The sequence below is a fragment of the Camelus ferus genome, chromosome 20 (assembly GCF_009834535.1).
Source record: "Camelus ferus isolate YT-003-E chromosome 20, BCGSAC_Cfer_1.0, whole genome shotgun sequence".
Taxonomy (NCBI): Eukaryota; Metazoa; Chordata; class Mammalia; order Artiodactyla; family Camelidae; genus Camelus; species Camelus ferus.
Window position 1 is genome coordinate 22,066,572 of NC_045715.1, and position 19,674 is coordinate 22,086,245.

Genomic DNA, 19,674 nt, shown 5'->3' on the forward strand with positions numbered 1-19,674 from the left:
CCCTCCGGTGAGTCAACTTATGCCTGAGTAAGAAAAGAGAGTCAGTCCGGAGCCAGGACCCAAGTAACCATGCAGTTTCTTATCCCAGCTTCGTTTCCTCATCTTGCCTAAAGCCTTCCAAGTTTAGCCTTTTTAGCAGAACGCCACTCATTTAGTATGTTAGAACTACAGTTCCCGGCATGTGCCGGAAGGCAGCTTCCGGCGCCGTCTTTTCCCAGCATTCGTTGTTTACTTCCGGGTTCACCAGTACTGAAGGGAGAACGTGAGTAGGCCAGGGGTTCCGTTGAGGGGTTTTGGGGGTCTCGGTTTGCCTGCCACCCGCTGGAGACGGGGTGGAGTTGATATCCCGGACGAAGAGAAACTGCGGTGCTCCGAGAGACTGCCTCTCAAGAGGGCTGTCATTTCCGCAGGCCAGAAAGAGAGCCCCGGTACCTTCCAGTGTGAGACCCAGTGCCCCTCTCCGATTCCCTGCAGGCTTTCGTCCCCGCCATGGCTGAGCTGATCCAGAAGAAGTTACAGGGAGAAGTGGAGAAATATCAACAGCTACAGAAAGGTAAGGGAGGAGGATCGGTGTGGCCTCGCCCCCATCCCCTCACTTACAACCCAAAGCCATGCCAAGATAATGTGTTCCGCCCCACCCCCACCCCACCCCTGGGCCCCCGTGTGCGGCCCTTTCCCTCCTCAATACGCTTTACCCATCCACTGACCCGCCGTCCCCATCCTTGTCTGCTGCTTCAGCTACATTTTCTTGTGGGGGACTTTGGGGGTTGGGTGGCACATTTGATGTCTTGATTTATCAAGTCTTTCCTTCCACCCGCCAGACTTGAGTAAATCCATGTCAGGGAGGCAGAAGCTAGAGGCACAACTAACAGAAAATAATATCGTGAAAGAGGTGAGAGACTGGGGTTTGTGGGGCGAGGAAGGACTTTTACGGACAATGATTCTGATCATGTATGTCTCACCCCTCCGTCAGGAACTGGCCCTGCTGGATGGGTCCAACGTGGTCTTTAAACTTCTGGGTCCCGTGCTGGTCAAACAGGAACTTGGGGAGGCTCGGGCTACAGTGGGGAAAAGGCTAGACTACATCACAGCTGAAATGTGAGTCTTTGTCCCAGCACCCTGTGATGTTCCTGACACGTTGGAATAGAGGTGTTGAGGAACCACTGCAGAAACCACTGTAGAGTATCTCTCCAGAGTATCCCCGTTACTCAGTTCCTCTAACCCCTTCCCTTTAACCCCTCTTCTTCTCCCTCCCCTAAAGGTCAGGTTTTCCACCAGTCTCCTTCTTGCCTTAAGCATCCTCAGTAGTAAGTCTCACCAATTTCTCATTTGCTTTTTGCCTCTCGTCTCTCCTCAGTAAGCGATATGAATCCCAGCTCCGGGACTTAGAGCGCCAGTCAGAACAACAGAGGGAGACCCTTGCTCAGCTGCAGCAGGAGTTCCAGCGGGCCCAGGCAGCAAAGGCAGGGGCTCCTGGGAAGGCCTGACCCCGTGGTGGGGGGAAGGGGAGGGGAGGGAATGAGGCAGCTCTAGGGTCTATACTGTAGCTAATAAAATGTGAAAATACCTGGCCATTTTCTGACCAGCCACCTCTGTCATAATTGTCTCCACCCATTCCCTTGGTCCCTTCCGCCTTATATATTTACCATCTATGTTAACTCACTCAAGTCCAAATTCTTTTTCTTTCTTTTTTTCTTTTTTAATGGAGGTACTGAGGATTGAACCCAGGACATCTGCTGGCTAAGCATCCACTCTACCACTGAGCTATACCTACCACCCCTTCTCAGGTCCAGATTTTTGCACTGGTATCTCTCTGTGGCAAAGTAATCTTTCTTAAGACTAAAGTCTGAAAAGTCTCAAACCTAATTCTTGCCTGTATATACAATCCTTAACTCCCCCTTGTCTTGGCTGGCATCCTCCTTTAGGAAACAAGAGAAGGACATTTACAATGCAACAATTTTGGGGAAAGTGAGTTTAATTGACTAACATACAGTTCTCTAACCTGTGACCCTAGAATGAAACATGGTGACCCTCCTTGCTATGATATATCATCCTCAAAAGTCTTAGCATCTTAGTTCTTTTTAATCTCTTTCTTCATAAAATTTGTTTAAATGTAGCTTAAACTGATTTAAAATCCCAACACACAACGCTCTGTGATATTGTAAGTCCTTGAGGTTTGTACACTGTCCACAAAATTGTTCTTGGATTTCTGTCCAAAAATTGTTTCCTACAAATTCCAAGCCAAGGGTGTTCTTCGTACTGATCATTTTAATTGGGTAGCTAGTACTTGACATAGGTCTATGACAACTTAGGAAAATTTAAGAGCAAATAAAGAGACCAGGGATAGAGGGGTTACTGGGGAGGAATAAACCATCCTGAGGAAACCGTTTCCACCAACTCCTTGCTTTCAGCTCTTCATGGATAAAAAACATTTGGCCCCTCTTGTTCCATGGTGTCTACCTTCAGCCAGCTCCCCACCCCGACTCCCAGCAGCTAGTTCATATGCACTGCAAGGACAGGAGTAGAGTTCAGGTAGTGTTTTGGTTTATTAGTGTTGTCACAGTGACAGGAACCCCTAGAGTAGGAAAAGGAAATCCTACTAGAACCTTCTTACTGTTCCCTTTCCCTGGGGCTAAGAGCTTCTAGGCTTTTCTTCTCCCCCTACTTCTAGGCCCTTCCTTGACCCTTGGCATACTAAGATGTGGCCAGGAATCAGAAACCGATCCCTTTTTCCAGCACTAGCTGTGCTGAATTCATGGAAAGTGGGGAGCTATACACAGGTATCCAACTTGGTTACCAAGATTACCAATTCCCACAGGGCTGGATATCCACCGTCTGGTAAACCTGTGGCACTTCACTGCCCCAGGGTGGTTGGCCATCTCTGGATTTTTTTCCCAATGCGGCAACTGCCACCACTCAGGATGGCATGTCTGGTATGGCCCCCATGAGTTCTGTGAGCCAACAGGGCTTCCTCCTCAGAACAGTGCCCGGGCAATCTTCCTCCCTGTGGCCTTGATCCGGGGAAAGGAACCCCCTCCTCCCTCGCTTGGGGGAGTTCCTGAGGCAGAGGGGCCACTGGTGAGGCCCAGTGTAGCAGTAGAGGGCCTTCGCCGCTGCCGCAGGAGGAAGTCGTGTGAAGCTCCATCCATAGCATAAAAGACGTTAGCCGAGGCGGGGATGGTCAGCTCTGTAGGTTCAGAAAGGGGGGATCATGCACATACACAGCTGTTCCCTGTACAGCCACCCGGATGTGGGTACACTCCCACTGGTGGGCCCTCCCCTCCTCCCCAGTCTGTCTTCCCTTACAGCCTCTGACCTCGCTCCCCTGGTAGCAGCTGCACTAGCTCATACTCCGAAGCCACCGCAGAATCACGATTATTTTTCTTCAGGACACGGCTGATGACACTTGGAGCCTTGTCCTGGCTTGTCACCTGACAGGACAAAAGACCAAAAGGGCAATAAATTGACTATGATGACCTCCGCTTTCCATCCTTTCAACCCCAGCCACTGGACCCAATCAGAAAAGGTTACTCATGTCCAACACTTTAGAGTGAACAGGGAAGCCCAACGTGGTAGCTCCCTGTGCTCTACTGGCCAGCTGTTCCCTGTGGGGAAACTGCTGTTGGTTCAGAAAATCTAATATGACTACCAAAAGTTCAAAGTGCAGCAGCTAATGCAAAGTGACCTTCAAAATAAAACACGGCTGCTACAACCAAAGGTCAGGATTAAAACTAAAATCATCCTCCCATTTCAAAGGCTGTTCCCCAACAACTACAGTCCCACAGGGTACCATCCTTCACCCCACCTCCCAGCCCACAGCTCCTCACCAAGATGCTCTTGTAGACACTGCCGTCTTCCCCCAGCTCCATCTGTACTCGGATGATTCGGCAATCAGAGGACCCTGGCCCGGACCCCCCTCCCCCACATCCAGCCCCACTGGAGGCTGCTTCTGCACCCCCACTGAGCGGAGAGCCACAGGAGGCTGAGCGGCGGTGACCCCGAGAAGGTCTTGGGGAGGAAGCTGGGGGAGAGAGGTGGCTGGGGTCGGCAGGACTTTGCAGGGATGGAGTGCTTTCCAGGGCGGAGTCCAGAGATGAGACAGATGGCCACTTCATGTGCTGGGGACAAACAACATGAGGGAACTGGTGTGAAGGCAAGGAGGTCAAGGAAGAAACATCCATAAAGTCAGGGTCACTGTTGAGGTCAGCAGTCAGGAGCAGAGCTCACCTGGGCCAGCCGCGTCAGCAGTGGAGCAGGGGTTCCCGGCTCCTCATCTCCCCCTACACTGGGCCGGTCCCAGGAGACTATGTGGGTGGGGCCCCCAACAGAACCCAGAACCCTGGAGTGGCAGATTGGGAGGGTCAGAAGAGGAAGAGCAAGTCCCCAAGAGACTGCCCTCCAACCCTGACTCCCTCACTCTGTCCACTGCGAGATGACCAGTGTTGGCCGAAGCACCCGCGGGGCAGGAGGGTCACTGGTACCAGGTGGCTCCACCTCACAGGACACACGATGGCTGGAAAGGGGGGCAATGGGCAGAGGTCAGAACGTGACACACTGATCCCCACACTCAGTCCAGGACCTGAAGTCCCCGCCTCACCCAGCCAGTCACCTCTGGGCCTCTGTCAGTGGCCGGAGTCCCTGTAGCCACTGCTGGATGTCGGGGTCGGGTCGGAGGTCATAGCCACGACATTCATTCTGGAGCCGCTGCAGCTCAGAAAGGACAGCAAACTCCTAGGAAGGAACCCACAGACTGCAGGAGGCAAAACTCAGGGACTCCCAACTCTGCCCTCCCTCTTCCCTTCCTAGGACATGGCCAGGGATGTCCAGCATCCAGCCCATGCACTCCCCTCACCTTCCTCCGCTTGTCAAAATTGATGTATCCATTCTGCAAGGAGAAAGGGGATGGGGTAAGCGTCCCAACCCTGCCATAGAGAGAATATCCCCTCTCCCAAACACCCACACATCCACATCCAATTCACACTTCACTCGGCCTCTCTGACTCCTCCGGCCCTCCCCCTGGCCCCATCCATCATGCCCTAAGCACGCTACCTTCCCCTTTAAACTACACATCACAGGTAGAAATTGTGTCCACTTCACAGATGAGAACATCAGAACTCAGAAAAGATAAGGAACTTGCCCAAGATCCCAGTATTTGTTTATTTAGCAAACTATCTACATATGCTCACACTTCAGACATGTTCTAAGCACTCACCAAATGTTAATTCATTTAACTCTCATGGGATAGCAAGTTGATGTAGACACTGCCACTAGTTTCCCATTTACAGACCATTAAGGCACAAAGAAGTTAAATAAACTGGTCAAAGTAACAGTCTTGTCACTCAGTGCTTATGCCTTGCAGCCCCTTCTGGAAGGTGTGCCTGACCCTGAGGCCCGCTTGTTCCATCATCGCAAACCGCGCATGAGCGCTTGTGTGCGTGCGCATGCACACGCGCACACACACACACCCCACTGACCTCCAGCTCATCCTTGGAGGCTGCATCCAGCATCACAAGGTCCTTCAAGAAGGTGCCAAGGTATGGGACTACACCCTGAGGTTAGAGGTGAGAGTCAGTCACCCCCACCACTGATCCGAGGGCTCCCCATCCCTCCGTACTTCCCTATCCCACTGCCTGAGAAAACAAGTTTAATTCTCCTCACCCAGAGTGCCTCCCCTTCGCATCCAGCAGACTGCTTCCACTCTCCCACATCCCTTACTCCTTCACAGCCATCCTCCATTTGTCACTCACCCCACCCCGGAAGCCAGACCTCGGGCCCTTCTTGGAATTCGGCTCTAGAGAGGGTTGCAGCTTCACCTCCTGGTGGTGACAGAACATTAAGATATGGGGGTGGGAGGGAGGAGCAGGGAGGGCTGGCAATGCCAGGGAATAGGGCCTCACCTGCAGGAGTAGCTCCCGGCTCTGGGAATAATTATCCTCCTCGGAGAAAATCTGGCAGAGGCTGGAGAAGACTCTGAGGCTGTCCCTGGGGGGGGTGGCAGCAGCCTTGAGGATGGGCCTGACTCAGTTCTCCCCTTCCCCACCCTCACCCCAGCCCAGTGCCCCATCCTCCCCACCTGGTTGTTTCCCCCCAGGCTGCCCGAAGCCTGTGAATGGGGCTGGATTGCAGGGCCGACACAACAGCATAAACTGAAGAGAAGTTTCGGAGCAGGCGGCACTCCTGTGGGGGTCACAGAGGGAGGCTGCTGCTGTGGGACCTCTTTCCACACCACAGTCCCCAAGAGGGCTGGTCCTATCTCTTACTTGTGCCACGCGGATCCACTTCTCCAGGAGCCGGGCCCTCTGAGGGGGACGAAGTGGCCGGACGGTCACCTCCCCAGACCGTTCTCCAGCTGAGGTAGCCCCCAGGACAGAGCTGACCACTGCCCCTGCCACCTTGTTGAACTGAGTGACAGTAGCCCGGACAGATGGGCAGAGGTGGGAATGTCCTGGCCGGTCTCTGTGACCCCACAGGCCCCCCAGACACTGGGAGGGGACCAGATTGAGAAACAGCTCCTGCAGGGCAGAGGTCAGAGGTTAAATTTCATAGTCAAGTGAGGTCAGCCTTCAAATATCAGGGGTGTGAGGATCTCAAGTGGCCAAGAATCCAGAGGGACACAGGGTTTGAAGGGCAACAACCAAGGGGAAATGGGGAAAGGTCAAAACTGGGTGGACAGAGGAGACTGGGAGCTGGATCAGGAAGGACTGGAAGCAAGGTAAGGATCTGGAGTCAGGGACAGGTTAGTAGGGGGCAAGGGGGCATAGGGGCCAGAGGTCAGGGTCTCACCGCATCTAGCAGGGTCAGCTGTTCGGCCAAGTGGTCAGCGAGGAACACGAGGACATCCGTGGGGTCAGCAGGGGGATCGCCGGGGAGGGCCAGGGGCTTAGGAAGTTCGGGGGTCTGGGAGTCCACCCGGGACCGGAGGTTGCGGATGAGGTCAGCGCTGTCCCCCCCAACACCCTCCCCAGCTGCATACCCTGTCCGAAGCAAGAAACTCTCAAGCCGGTCAAGCTGACCCTTGACCTCAGAGCCAAAATCTTCAGGGTGAGAGGCCAGCCAGGTTGACAGTACAGAGATGGCTACCCTGGGAGAAGGGGAATCAGCCAGGGGTCAGATGACAGGCTGCAGCTTGGGCATAGGGAACCGAGAGGTTAAGGGCCAGGGGTCACTCACCCTTTTGTCCTCTCTAGTTCATCAGTAGGATGAGATTCAAGGGCTTCCAGCCTGGGGAGGGGAAGAGATTCTATCTGTCCGTTTTTTCCAAACCCCCAGTGGCTTTGACTATTTTGGTGACTATTCTGGCTTTAGAAAGTCCAGACACCTCCATGACCCTTGGTCTCTTATGACCCTGACCTGTCAGCCACAAGCCCTAGTAGGGCAGGTGTAGAGGTGAAGGCCCGGTGGGTGGCCAGGAAGGCTGCTGTGAAGGTCACGTCAGCCCCTGATGTCCGGGCATCCAGCAGGTGTCGGACAAGGGCCTCCAGTGTGCCAGCTCGCAGCCTCCGGGAGGAACGCGGGGGAGGCCTCGGGGCCTGGGGAAGACAGAGGGCCCTTTTTCAACTCTGCCCCTAGGTCTCTGGGGGAAAAAATCCCAGACCTAGGAGAAGATCCAGGCTCACTGTATTAAAACTCAGAGAGAGCAGAAGACTTGACCTAAGTCACACAGCAGAGTCCGGTCTCCAGACCTCTAACCTAGCACTCCAGCCAGAAAGTTGGTCAGAGGGAGGGGAACTGGGAGGCCAGAAGTCAAAGTTATGATCTCACCAAGGGATCAAGAGGCTGATACTGGCGACTTGTGACAGTAAAGATGGCACCATCCTCCTCCTCATCCCAGACAGATACAGGGACCTGGAGGAGCAAGGCAGGGTAGGTCAGAAAGTTCCACACCCCAACTGCCCAACCCTTACCCCCAGGCCCAACTCCTCCCTTGGTACCCCTCACCTGTTGCGGAGGGAGGCAGTACCAGCGAGTACGAGGGGTGGGGGGGGCTGGTGACCCCAGGTCTCCCCCACTGGGGCCCAGACAGCCCCCCCCAAGCCGTCTTAGGGCCCGGTGGAGTCTAGGAAGTAGTAGTGGGGGGTTGGATGGAATGCAGAAACCCTGATCCTGGAGACTGCTGTAGCCCCTTCCCCCCAGAGCTGAACCCCAGAACAGAAGAGGATCAAGGCGCAAAGTGTAGAAAGGGGAAAGCGAGAAAGGTAGAAAGCCTGAGGCAGAGACCTTGAGAAGCTGAAACCTGTCACAGGCACAGCCGCATGCTCCGCCCTCCCCCGCAGGAACTGGCCAAGCCCAAAGAGTTAGTCCTTCCCCTTAGCCCCCTTTCCCCGGGTCCCTCAGCCCTGGAGACCCCCCTCAAGGTGGCGGCTCAGATCCCAATACAGGAAGGAGAAGGGGAAGTGGGTTGATGGGGGGGGGGCGTAGACTCAGAGAGTCATGTGACCCAGCCCTTCCCCCAACCGATCCCGAAAAACCAGACCTGCTAGTCACCCAGACTCTGGACCCAAGAGTCCAAAGCCTCGGGGCTCCAAATCCAACTTCTGGCCCTTCCCGAGGCCCCAATCCCAGCCACCGCCATTAGTCCCATAGAAAAGCAGGTGACCACCCGCCGATCGGCCTGGGATGGTCCCTTCAAGGTCCGAGAACCTTGGCTTCCCGCCTCCACCCAGCCCGAGGCTGGTGGGGGGAGGGGTCACGAAATCGAAGGGTTCCTTCCCCAATCCTGGATTCAGAGGAGCGGGTTACTGTGGAAACAAACCCCTCCCCGGCAAACAAAAATAAGGAGGGAGGCAGGGACCTAGACAAAATGCCCAGAGACAAGCACAAGCGGGCATAGGTGGAGCGGGCCAGAGACCCGCAGGAGAGCCAGCCAGACGCTCCTGGCAGAAACCGGGCAGGTTCCTGCGGGCAGGTCCTGAATCACACTGCCACAGAGAACCACAGAAACGCCGGGACTCCCCGCAGCGGGGAGACAGGCAGACACCAGCAAGGGGCACGGAAGTAGCTGAGGCTGGGAGGAAGAGATGAAGGGACACAGAGACACGAAGAGAAAGGTGGAGAGTCTCTGAAATATACACGCCCAACCTCCCACCACCCGCATCTCACCTCGTCTTCTTCTTCCTCCTCCTCCTCCTCCTCCTCCTGCCCCCCGCCCACGCCCCGGCCACCTGGGCCCCCACCCTCTTCGGGGTCTCGGCTCCGGAAGCTGCTCAGCACGACTCCCCCGGAGGGGCTCGTGTCCCAAAGCAGCCGCAGGGGCCGCGGGAGCATGGCCGAGTGAAGGAATCAGCGGGGTCGGGCCATGGGGGCGCCTGGGGAGAGACAGGAGGGGGAGGCAGGTGGAGAGTCAGGTGGGCGCGGGGAAGCCGGGAGGGGAGGTACGCGGGTGGGTTCTATGTTTTACTAGATGGGAGTCCTGCAGGGAGGCTGGGCGGGGGGCAACACAGGGGTGGAATTGGGGGGGGGGGCTGGTGCATTTTGAGGATGGGGGTCACGAGTACAGGAACGGGCAGGGTCACTGGGTGCTCTGGCTCTGACCTGCTCTGGATGGGTGGGGGCAGCGCGGGTCCCGGGCCGCTGTTCCCGTCCGTCTCCGGCCCCCGATCAAGTTCCTGGACTGAGTCCCCTCCCCGGCTTTTCCGCACCCCCTTGTACCCCCCCCCCCCCGCCAGACTCCCGGGCCCTCCCGCCCTTTCCGCTCCCCCCAACGTCCGCCCGCTCCGAGAGCAGGAGCCAAAAAGGGAAGGAAGTGAGGACAGGAGCCAGGGCTGCGGACTAGGGGAGCGTTGGACACCAGAGGTCAGGACCCAGAGGCCCGGGTCACGAGCAACGCTGTCCTTGGGTCCCACTGACTCGGGGATCCTGGAATTCAATTCGCCCCGCACTGAATTGGGATAAAGATTCCAGTCTCCAGCCCCCGGGGAAGAGCAGGAGCAGTATTTGACATCCCCCTCTCCCGACACAACGACGAGGCTAAAACTCCCGCGGGAAGTGTTTTAGGCTGGGACGGACCTAGTTACTCCAGCCTTCGGGGTTACTCTCCCACCCGCACTCACGCGTATAGCAGGCCGAAATCCACTCCGGCTTTTCCGAGAAACCCTCGGCTTCCGCCCGCTTGAAAGGGGGCGGGGCAGGAAGCTGCCACTTCCGGTTCCAGACGGCGCTCCGGGGTTTCCGAGGCTGGGATCTCAGCTCCCTTACGGTCATCCCCGGAGAGCCGAGGCTTGAGGGCATCCTGCCTGCCATTAGCGGCGCCTGACCCCAAAGTGTTTCGAAAGGGGATTGGGTATCGCAAAGGCGTTTTAGAGGTCCGGGTCACGAAGGAACCACTGGTGACTGGAAGTCATTGTGCTTGGAAAGGGGATCCCTGGAGTAGAATGGAGACATCCCCGTTGGAAGCACTCGAGCAACTTTATTTCCCACAAGATTAGACCCGCTCCCCGCGTCTGTTTTGCCGACCATTCTGCCCTCCTGAGGTCCCTAAGCCGAGGCGGCCGCTTCCTTCCTCCAATAGTTACTTGCTCCAACACCTGATTTTGAATACTTAGGACGCCAAAAGACTCCAATTTCTTACATTGAGCGGCCTCCAGTGGGCGCCAGGCCCTTTGCCTGCGCGGAGGACACAGCAGTGGACAGACAGGCTCATCCTGGCCTTTGAGAGGCCCGACAGTCCGGGCGGGGAGACAGGCATTTAACAACGACTCGAACGATTACTTAAATACAACCATGGCGAACCGCACAAGAGGGACACGCGGCGGTCTGAGGGAATAACGAGGCTGACCTGGTCTGGAGCCCGGGGAGGGCGAGGGTGGACCAGACCGAGGGAAAAGAGCTCTGGGACCCAGGGAGGATAAGAGGCCATTGGAGGAAAGGATTAGCCGCCGGTGGGACAAGCATCGAGAGGAGGGCTGGAGAGCACCAAGTGGGCTTGAAGAGGGATGCATAGGCCAGGACAAGAAGAATGGATCTGGCCTCTAGAGCACCGGTTCCTATTCCAGAGGTCCCTGAGACTATTTCAGGGGGGTATTTAAACTATTTTCATAACAATACTAAACTATTATTTGCCTCTTCGCTCTCATTCTCTAAAAAATGTACAGTAGAGTTTTCCTGAAGCTACATGGTGTGTAGTGACATTGTCCTCACAGCTAATGGAAGTGTGCTTGTGTATTCCTGTGTATTAAATTGTTCTCAATTTTAAGTTCTAATACAATAAATGTCTATAGTTTATAACCCACACAAGAAAAGCTCTATAGAGTCCTTGGTAATTTTTAAAAGGTCCTAAGACCAAAAATTTTGAGAACCGCTGCTCTAGAGCTCTAAGAAGGTGAATACCGTGGATTTGTGTCTTTTAAGAAAACATTCTGGCCGCTCAGTGGAAAGAGACTGAAGGGATCAGGAACAGAGGGTGTACAATTTGGGAGAGTTACTACAATAGCTCAGACCAGAGATGATCATGGCTTCCCCAGGATGGTGGCGAGTGGCCTCACTGTGTTTTCTGGAAGAGAAGTGAAAAGGAGGTGAGGAATTCAGGATTTTAGAAAGCAGGGTGAAGTGTTTATGGTCAATCCAGAGACAAATTAACATCACAGGCACAGACGGTGGCAGAAGAAAGAGGCTAACACTTTCTGTATGTTTTCTGTCTGGTGGATGCTGTGCCAAGGGGTTTTGCTCCTGCATCTTTCAAAGGAGATGCACTATCTCTAATCATCCCAACAGCCCTCCGAGCCTCTGCTGTCCAGTAGGGAATCCACCACCCACTTGTGTCTGTTGAGCATTTGAAATGTGGCTAGTCCGAATTGAGGTGTGCTGACAGTTTAAAATAAACCCCTGCTTTTGAAGACTTAGGATAGAAAAAAACACTGTAATTTCTTATACTGAGTACATGTCAAAGTGATAATAGTAAGGATATATTAGGTATATTTTTACCTTTTTAATGCAGCCACTAGAGTATGTACTTAAATTTACCTCTGTGGCTTGCATGATATTTCTGTAGGACAATGCTGCCTAAGTAATTTATTGTTTAATTTTTTTACTTAATTTTTTTGGAGGTACTGGGGATTGAACCCAGGACCTTGTGCATGCCGAGCATACACTCTACCACTGATCTATACCCTCACCCCCATCCCCAATTTTTTATCCCTACATCCAAGAAAGCTGAGGTGTAGCATGTTCAAGGTGGCCAGGTTTAACAGAGGTTTGTGTGAATTCCAAGTCTGGTTTCTACCCACCAGGCCAGCAGCCTCCCTCGTGGGTGAGGAGTTGGAAGGAAGGGTTAAATGAGAAGGGAAAGATAAAGGAAGGTGGAGTGTTGTTACCTTCTCTGTTGAATCCTTGGAAGTGGCCTGGTAGGCAGCTGTGGAGAGAGATGGAGAAAGGATGGGATGGGGGAGTAGTAGGGCAGAGGAATGGGGGTGAAGCTTCTGGGAGTAGGCAGAGAATGTCTGCCAGTCAAGGGTCCCAGTCTAGGTGGGGTTCACACTCACCAGCCCAGCCCAGCGCCTTGACAAGCCCGAGGATGAGAAAGGCAGACAGGAAGAGGCCTACGCCGTCCTCCAGAGAGGGCCCAGAGAGACCTGGCAAGGAGAAGCTGTAAGAGTGAGTCTTACATTCCCAGGCACCAGACCCCAGCTTCTCCATCTTCCCAGCTCTTACCTGCCACCTGCAGGGTGACCTCGGCGCTGCGCCCCAAGGCTGGCAGGCTAGGGTGGTGGACACGACAGGCATAGCGTGCCCCATGCTGCCTAGTGGTGACTGGGGGTGGTTGCAGGTGTGCAGAGAGACTGACAGAGCCATCTGAGTGGTGGCGCAGGGCAGACAGCCACCTCTGCCCCTCGGCCTTCTGAAAGCTGCCCTCTGGACCTCCCCGGAGCTCCCACTCCACCTTCAGGCTGTCAGAGGGGTAGAAGTGGGACACCAGGCAAAGCAACTCCGGGGGTGCCTCCCCGGGGGCGGCCCATACAAGAGGTGCTGGTGTCAGGGACACCGTGGGGGGCTCTGAGGAGAGAGTGAGAAAGGAGCATGGGGGAATCATCTACATTGCCCTGCCTCGGAGACCCTCAGTGGGCCCTCTGGCTCCCCCCAAACTGAGAGGGGTTTGGGTTTTTTCTTCCAGGATGGGGAGCCCACCAACTGCCCATTGGTGTTTCACAGGAATCCCTGTGCCAAGGCCCCTATTCTCAGGGACCCCTATTCCCTCAGATTTGGGAATGTTCATCCCAAAGCCTCTCTGACACCCAGGGACCCAAGTCTGTCTCCCTCTACTCACCCAGCACCCTTTTCTCCACCATCCCTCCCCTTGTCATGGTGTCCCCATAACCCCAATGACCACCCTCTACCCATGGGGACCCCTATCCCCTCACTCACTCTGCACAGCAAGCTCCAGGGTGATCTGCCCTTGCAGGTATGGCAGGTGTACAATGGCCAGATAGGTGCCCTCCTGGAAGGGCCGCACTGCAGGCAGCCAGAAGGTTCCATTTCCGGTCCATGGACCCAAGGGCTCCTCATCATCCCAAGCAGCAAATGCCACCGCTCCCTCTTGGGCAGCTGGCATTTGCGCATTCAGCCCAGGAGTTGCAGCCAGCAGCAGGTGCCCCTTACCCTGGTGTTGCCGTCGCCACTCCAGCCCAAAGGGAGGGGGACCTGGGGCCAGACATGTAGCAGCCTTGGGGGTGGGCGGCATGTAAGCAAAGCTCAAGTCCAGCAGGGCATCTTCTCCCAGTCGGATGCGAGGGGTGGGGGTGTGAGTGAGGACAGTCAGCACAGCTAGGGAGCATGGGGAGAGGAGGGAGTGGAGGGGCATGCGGGAGAGAAAGAAGGAAAAAATAGAGACATGGAGTTATGGGGGGATTCAACTCCAATTTACCACCCCACCTTCTTCCACCATCTCCCAGCCCTCCCTGCAAATCCCCTTTGCCTGAGACTGAGTGGCACCCGGTGTGACTGAGAGTGAGCAGAGAGGTCTAGAGGCGAACAAGAGCAGTGAATGGGGATGGCCATTGAAGGCTGCTCTGAACACACAGCCTGCTCAAGCTCTGGGGACAGCGGGATCTGAGTGTGCTTCTGACTCAACCTGAACCAGTCCAGTCTCCATACCCTACCCTTGGAGAGCCAGGCCTTTAGTTTGCTGGTGAACACAGTGAAGACTCAGGACTGTCAACCCTGTGGTGCTATACAGAGTATTTACCGACTCTGGAAGGTTCTGGTTTTTGCCTAAACCTGAACACAGACTGCTGTGATCTACTGAGGCAGTATACGCAGTAAGTACCTGGAGCCTTGTGGCTCCATTAAATAAATAAACAAACAAACAAACACACACATACACAAACCTAATTATCTCCCCACCAAAAAAAAAAAAAAGGGGGGAAAAAGAAAAAGACAGGCAGCCTCTGCCCTCAAATTGTGTACAGTCTAATAAGGCAGATAGATGATCAAACTGCAAAATAAAATGTGCCATGTGCTATCCCCATAAGGCCCTACTTCTGTGTCCCAAATAGATCTTACGTCTGTTTCCAACTCAAGTTCTCATCAATATACACCTGGACAATGACAACAGCCTCCTCTCAGGTCTCCCTATCCTCAGTCTCTCTCGCCCCTTCATTTCTTCCTCCACACTGTAACCAAATAATGTGGCTTCAAGTCTGATCCAGTCACTTGCCTATTTAAAAATATCAGCTACCTAAGAGGCCAGCAACTAAAGGCACAGGCTAAAGCTAGATGGCTTGGGTTCAATTCTGAGCCCTGCTTCTTACAAGTTGCACGGCCCTGGGCAAGTCACCTAACTGCTCTGTGTCTCATATTTCTTCATCTGTGACATGGGGATAATATCAGTACCTAGTTCTTACAGTTGTTGAGAGGAATAAATAAGATTATGCCTATAAAGTGCTTAGAACAGGACCTGGCATACAGAAAATACTTAGCTGTTACTATTTTCATTACTGTCATCATCATCAATTTGGGAAAATGACTTTATATTTTACCCGTTAGTCTAATGATATGATCCTTGCCTACCTTTTGTAAAAATCTAGTAAAATAGCAGGCTTCTGGGGAAATGGTGCGCGCACACACACACACACACACACACACAAAACTTCTGATGGTTCACTATCACTTATAAACCTCAATAATCCAGTCAGAACCCACCTTTCCAGACTTCTCTTGCATCCTAAGAACCAGCCACATAGAATCCCTGTCTTGTGACCAGTAGAAACTCTAACCATTGGTCTTTGCTTTGTTCAATAAAGTTCCTTCAGTTTACAAGGCCCCTCCCCATTTTCTCCAACATGTAAATATTCCATGTCCCTCAAGATCTGTTCCACTGCCAGAAATGTCTGCATCTTCAAGGCAGAAGTAATCTTTTTTCTCTTGTGATTATTTTTATGTAAGTTTAAATCCTAGCTTCTTAGGCCTACAAGGTTAAACTTCTCTGAACCTCATGGGATTGTTTTTGTTCAATAGAGTGAAAAAAGTAAGCAAACTCACTTAGTGTATTCAAATCCAAAAACATACCTTTGAAGTGTTAAAATCAATCTGTAGGATTAATAAACAAAATCTAAAGATTTTACAGTTCAACCCTTAAGCTAGCCCTTTAATATGGGTTATTAAAGCAATTTGAGATTTGCATCCCACAAACGGAACTCTGTGAAAATACAAATATAAACACAACAGGGCCAGAACAATAAGGACATTTCTACCTGTTCTGTAGTTTGTACTATATAGGTTTTTGCTTTTCTGTTAAAAGGTGAATGGTAACAACTATTATAAAGTATTAGTGAAAAAATTCAAACCCAAATCTAATCAAGCATCTAGATCTAACTGCCAATTTATAAGTACTATGGAGAGAAAAGGAACAAGGGAAATGACATGATGAGGAAACAATTTGCCAAATACTGAAAGTGGGACTTCTACAGAACAAATGACAAATCAATAGCATTTAAAAGGGTGGGGCAATTACAAAGAAAAGAGACTTAAGAGACAAAATTTTAAGGACTAAATATCTGTGGTTCTCCCTCCCCGCCTACCCTTTCAATTTGTATGTGGAAGCCTTGACCCACTGTATGACTGTATTTGGAGACAGTGACTGTGAGGAGATGATAAAAGTTAAATGAGGTCATAAAGGTAGGGCCCTAATCTGATAGAGCTGGTGCCCTTATAGGAAGAGGAAGAAACACCAAGAGTTCACTCTCTCTCCTCTGTATCAGGACACAGCCAGAAGGTGGCCATCTGTAACCACAGGGGAGGGTTCTCACCAGACACCAACCGTGCTAGCACCTTGATCTCAGACTTGATCTTTGACTTCTAGCCTCCAGAACTGTGAGAAAATAAATTCCTATTGTTTAAGCTACCCGATCTATGATATTTTGTTCTGGCAGGCCGAGCAGATTCAACAACCAACTATAACACAGATTTCTTTTTGATCCTAATTCAAGCAAATCAACTGTAAAAGAACGTCATTGAGACAATTGGGAAATTTTTAATATGAGTCAGGAATTAAATGATATTAAGGAATTGTCTGTTTTGTTAGGTATGATAATGCTATTAAAGTGGGGGTTTTATTAGAGTAATTTTCTTTTAATGGACATACTGGGGATTGAACCCAGGACCTGATGCATGCTAAGGATGCACTCTACCACTGAGCTGTATCTTCCCCCCTCAAAGCCATTATTTAATAGAAATGCTTACTGAAGTACTTATGAGTAAAATAATATGATAGGATATACTTAAAAACACTTCCAAAAAAGAGTAGAAGGTTGGGGGAAGATATGTGAAACAATTTGTTAAAATGTAATAACTATGCAAGTGGGTAACAGGCATATGGGGGGTTCAATTTACTATTCTCTACTTTAGCATGTCATTGAAATTTTCCACAACAATGTTTTAACAGAATGATGAGAATTAAATGCCATACACACGAAGTATATTAATAAAGTATATTTGTCAATAAACATTTTAGAGTATTTGATAACTAATTTGTTAAGAAATAATGTATAAATGTATATTAGCAAAATTACCAATGATTTGTGACCCTGGAAAGAGTCCATTTTTAATTTTATATTAAAAAAACAACTTTCATTTTTTAAAATCCCTAATCAAGCAGAAATGCTTGAAGAGGAAGACTGAGCACAGCAAGGAATTTTCACCCCCAGTGGTGGATGAGATACAATACTTTTCCCACCTGGGCACTCCCATGGCTCCCTATCTGCACTTCTTTTATGGCCCAAGTTACTTTCCACTCTACAATTATCCATGACAGATCTGATGAGAACTTTCTTGAGGGTAGAATCTACATCAGATCACCTTTGTGACCCTTAAAAATACCCAGGGCCACCCCAGAGATTTTGATTTAATTCACCTGGAGTAGGACTTAGGCTTCAGTATATTTTAGAAACTTCCAAAAAGGATTCTTATTTGCAGCCTGGACTGAGAACTACTGGGCCCTTATTTATTCTTGGTGCTAATTTAAGTTATGGAGTCAGCAAATAAATTAACAAAGTACCTCCCTTGATAGTCACAACGAAGGAAAGGCAGATGGGAAATACTGTCCACATTTTACAGTTGGAAAAGTAGACTCAGAGAGAAAATGACATTCTCACCCCCACCTCATGAAGCCAGGAAATATTCCTGCCTACTAGAGAGAGCTACTGTCCCCACAAGCAGCAGTTTACCTCTGCCCCTGCCCAGGTCGAGGTCTGGTGACTAAGAATGGAGATGTTAGCAGAGGTGAGGGCTGCAGGGTGGTTGCTGATTCCTGTAGATGATTCTCAATGAGGAGGGGGGCAGGGAGAAGGTACTGGGGGAGGGGAAGGTGTAGGGCTGGGCTGGGGTTGACCAGGAGGTCAGGCTGTATTTTTTCCATAAAATCACACAAGGCTGAAGGAAACTGAAGACTCCATTCATACCCTACCCACCCTCCCGAGAAGAGTTCCTAGAAATCCCAAATCCCCGCCAGATCTTCTCCATTCTTGCTTTATCCATCCACTCCCTCCCTTCCTCTCTCCCTGCGCCCTAGCCAAGCAAAGTGCCTGACTCCGGGGCCTCAAACCCCATTGCACGATGCAGTTAATTGGTCTTTGCAGTGGGAACGTGGGAACCGTTAGGTCTCCCACCGCTTCCTTTCTGCTCACGCACTCAAGCCCAGCATCTGGTGACGAGAGAGTCAGTGAATCCTCACTCGCTATAAGGAAGAGGCTGCAGCGTAGGTGAGCGCGCTTGAGCTCAAAAGCGTGAGCTTTGCAGGACCGGATGTGGGCACGGGTGGGGCTCGAAAACCCTGTTTTTAAACAGGGTAAGAATCGCAAGTAGCAAGATCTAGCAGGAAAGAAGTTCCTCCTTCTGAGACCCTCCCAACACCTTTGCCTTGCAAGTTTCTTAAGGTCCAGTGTCCAGAACCCCTGCCTCTCTCCAAAGCTCCGCCCCCGGAACACCACGAAGCCCCGCCCCCAATAAAAATTTTTAACAGGTCTGGGGCTAGGAGAAGCGGTTAGGGACAGGTTTTTTTTTTCTTTCTTTCTTTTTTGTATACAACTGTTAGAGATAGTTTAATTTTAGCTGAACCGCCTCGATTTACAAATAAGGAAACTGAGAGTTGACTGGGGAAATGACTCGCTCAAGTTGGCACAGCGAGTCACCGGCTGATCTGGACCCCTATTATCTACCCGTTTATCTCCACTTCCCCTCCTTAGATACCTGTAGCCATGGTGATGAGAGCAGGCTCAAGCTGAGGCTCGGACTCTCGTCGAAGGAGGCTGGAGAGGCTGAGGACCGGGCTGGATATGCTGACCATGAGCCAAGTCCCGTCCAGGGCCCGCGGGCAGCTCTGCTCCGGAGTCAAGACGCTGACCCAGTTTGCTGAGGCAGGGAACGGGACGTATCGGCTCAGCTCGCAGCGTGGCGCGGGGGCGTCCCGGGGGTACCGCCTGAAGGCCGCCAGGAGGGCACCCGCAGGATCTGTGAGCGCAGAGAAGGGAGTTGCTGCTGTAGAGTCGCCACCAGGAAAGGGCCGGGGATGGCAGCGTCCAGGGAACTTCAGACGTACAGATTACCAGGTAGTGAGAGATTTAGCAGTAATCCAGTTTCATTTTACAGAGGGGGAAACTAAGGCCCGAGGTCACTGCGAGACCTAAAAAGGAGGGGGTCTCGATGGAGACGACAGCGTTAGGAGCGAGTCGGGGGGACTCACCATGCACTTTCAGGTAGAGCTCTGGGTCGAGGTCCGGCCGGGGAAGTAGGCTCTCCGCGCCCTGGCGCAGCAGCAGTGCAGCGGGTTTCTTGGTTAGCTGGCCCCTGCCCGCATCCTCCACCAACCAACACTCTATCACCGCGGGTCCCGCCGAGACGGCGGTCCCAAAGCCTGGGGGAGAGGGGCGCAAGTAAGGGGACAAGCCCAATGTCAGGTGACCCAACCTCCCACTCTCCCGTTCCGACGTGCCAGGGTCACCTCTGGCATCCCTGGGCAAAGAGTCGCGGGGTTTGCTCACCCAAAGCCACAGCGAGGAGCAGGGACAGAGGCTTCATGGCGCCGCGATCTTCTCAGTCCCGAAGCCTCCTCTTCCCCCTTTCACTTTCACTTTCCTCCAAAGGCCAGCAGGAGGGGTGGAGGAAGTCCCAGCTCTGATTAGGTTACAGCGCGTGGGAGGCAGGTGCTTCCCCCACTGGCTGGGCAGGGATCCCTGAACATCCTCTCCA

The 19,674-nt window shown here is 52.3% G+C and overlaps 3 protein-coding genes across 5 annotated transcripts; 1 reads left to right on the forward strand and 2 right to left on the reverse strand.

Moving 5' to 3' along the window:
• The first annotated feature begins 117 nt into the window (after window positions 1–117).
• On the forward strand, window positions 118–1,662 carry PFDN6 (prefoldin subunit 6). Of its 2 annotated transcripts, none has more exons than XM_014555711.2 (5): window positions 118–262; window positions 475–553; window positions 822–892; window positions 974–1,098; window positions 1,358–1,662. In XM_014555711.2, exons 2-5 carry the CDS (start codon window positions 490–492, stop codon window positions 1,485–1,487), a joined length of 390 nt encoding a protein of 129 aa, XP_014411197.1. In that variant the 5' UTR covers window positions 118–262; window positions 475–489; the 3' UTR covers window positions 1,488–1,662. The 2 variants fall into 2 exon arrangements, with proteins under 2 accessions (XP_014411197.1, XP_006180569.1); XM_006180507.3 differs by having other exon boundaries at window positions 151–262; window positions 411–553.
• Window positions 1,663–2,522: 860 nt separating this feature from the next.
• Window positions 2,523–9,673, reverse strand: RGL2 (ral guanine nucleotide dissociation stimulator like 2). The gene is made up of 18 exons (XM_032462800.1): window positions 9,532–9,673; window positions 9,100–9,305; window positions 7,762–7,845; window positions 7,351–7,529; window positions 7,171–7,221; window positions 6,784–7,081; window positions 6,261–6,512; window positions 6,074–6,177; window positions 5,898–5,982; window positions 5,748–5,816; window positions 5,475–5,549; window positions 4,853–4,885; window positions 4,610–4,731; window positions 4,418–4,513; window positions 4,228–4,339; window positions 3,828–4,118; window positions 3,317–3,431; window positions 2,523–3,187 (listed from the first exon to the last, which is right to left on the reverse strand). The coding sequence occupies exons 2-18, from the start codon at window positions 9,262–9,264 to the stop codon at window positions 2,976–2,978; spliced, it is 2,343 nt and encodes a 780-aa protein (XP_032318691.1). The 5' UTR covers window positions 9,265–9,305; window positions 9,532–9,673; the 3' UTR covers window positions 2,523–2,975.
• Window positions 9,674–10,385: 712 nt separating this feature from the next.
• TAPBP (TAP binding protein) lies at window positions 10,386–19,668 on the reverse strand. Of its 2 annotated transcripts, none has more exons than XM_032462809.1 (8): window positions 19,467–19,668; window positions 19,169–19,339; window positions 18,676–18,936; window positions 13,591–13,755; window positions 12,646–12,987; window positions 12,477–12,566; window positions 12,309–12,346; window positions 10,386–11,488 (listed from the first exon to the last, which is right to left on the reverse strand). In XM_032462809.1, the coding sequence occupies exons 1-8, from the start codon at window positions 19,501–19,503 to the stop codon at window positions 11,477–11,479; spliced, it is 1,116 nt and encodes a 371-aa protein (XP_032318700.1). In that variant the 5' UTR covers window positions 19,504–19,668; the 3' UTR covers window positions 10,386–11,476. The 2 variants fall into 2 exon arrangements, with proteins under 2 accessions (XP_032318700.1, XP_014411194.2); XM_014555708.2 differs by having other exon boundaries at window positions 13,357–13,755; window positions 19,467–19,655.
• Between the last annotated feature and the right edge of the window lie 6 nt (window positions 19,669–19,674).

What these genes read in the sequence shown, in the direction of transcription:
- PFDN6 (XM_014555711.2), top strand. Translation starts at nt 490, where the DNA reads ATGGCTGAGCTGATCCAGAAGAAGTTACAGGGAGAAGTGGAGAAATAT. An exon ending in ATATCAACAGCTACAGAAAG is followed by an intron (nt 554 to 821) that starts GTAAGGGAGGAG and finishes TCCACCCGCCAG; the next exon opens with ACTTGAGTAAATCCATGTCA. An exon ending in AAAATAATATCGTGAAAGAG is followed by an intron (nt 893 to 973) that starts GTGAGAGACTGG and finishes CCCCTCCGTCAG; the next exon opens with GAACTGGCCCTGCTGGATGG.
- RGL2 (XM_032462800.1), bottom strand. Translation starts at nt 9,264, where the DNA reads ATGCTCCCGCGGCCCCTGCGGCTGCTTTGGGACACGAGCCCCTCCGGG. An exon ending in AGTGGATCCGCGTGGCACAA is followed by an intron (nt 6,178 to 6,260) that starts GTAAGAGATAGG and finishes TGACCCCCACAG; the next exon opens with GAGTGCCGCCTGCTCCGAAA. An exon ending in GTGTCTACAAGAGCATCTTG is followed by an intron (nt 3,432 to 3,827) that starts GTGAGGAGCTGT and finishes TTGTCCTGTCAG; the next exon opens with GTGACAAGCCAGGACAAGGC.
- TAPBP (XM_014555708.2), bottom strand. Translation starts at nt 19,503, where the DNA reads ATGAAGCCTCTGTCCCTGCTCCTCGCTGTGGCTTTGG. An exon ending in TCTCATCACCATGGCTACAG is followed by an intron (nt 13,756 to 18,675) that starts GTATCTAAGGAG and finishes CATGCTCCCTAG; the next exon opens with CTGTGCTGACTGTCCTCACT. An exon ending in CAAGGCGCTGGGCTGGGCTG is followed by an intron (nt 12,347 to 12,476) that starts GTGAGTGTGAAC and finishes CTCTCTCCACAG; the next exon opens with CTGCCTACCAGGCCACTTCC.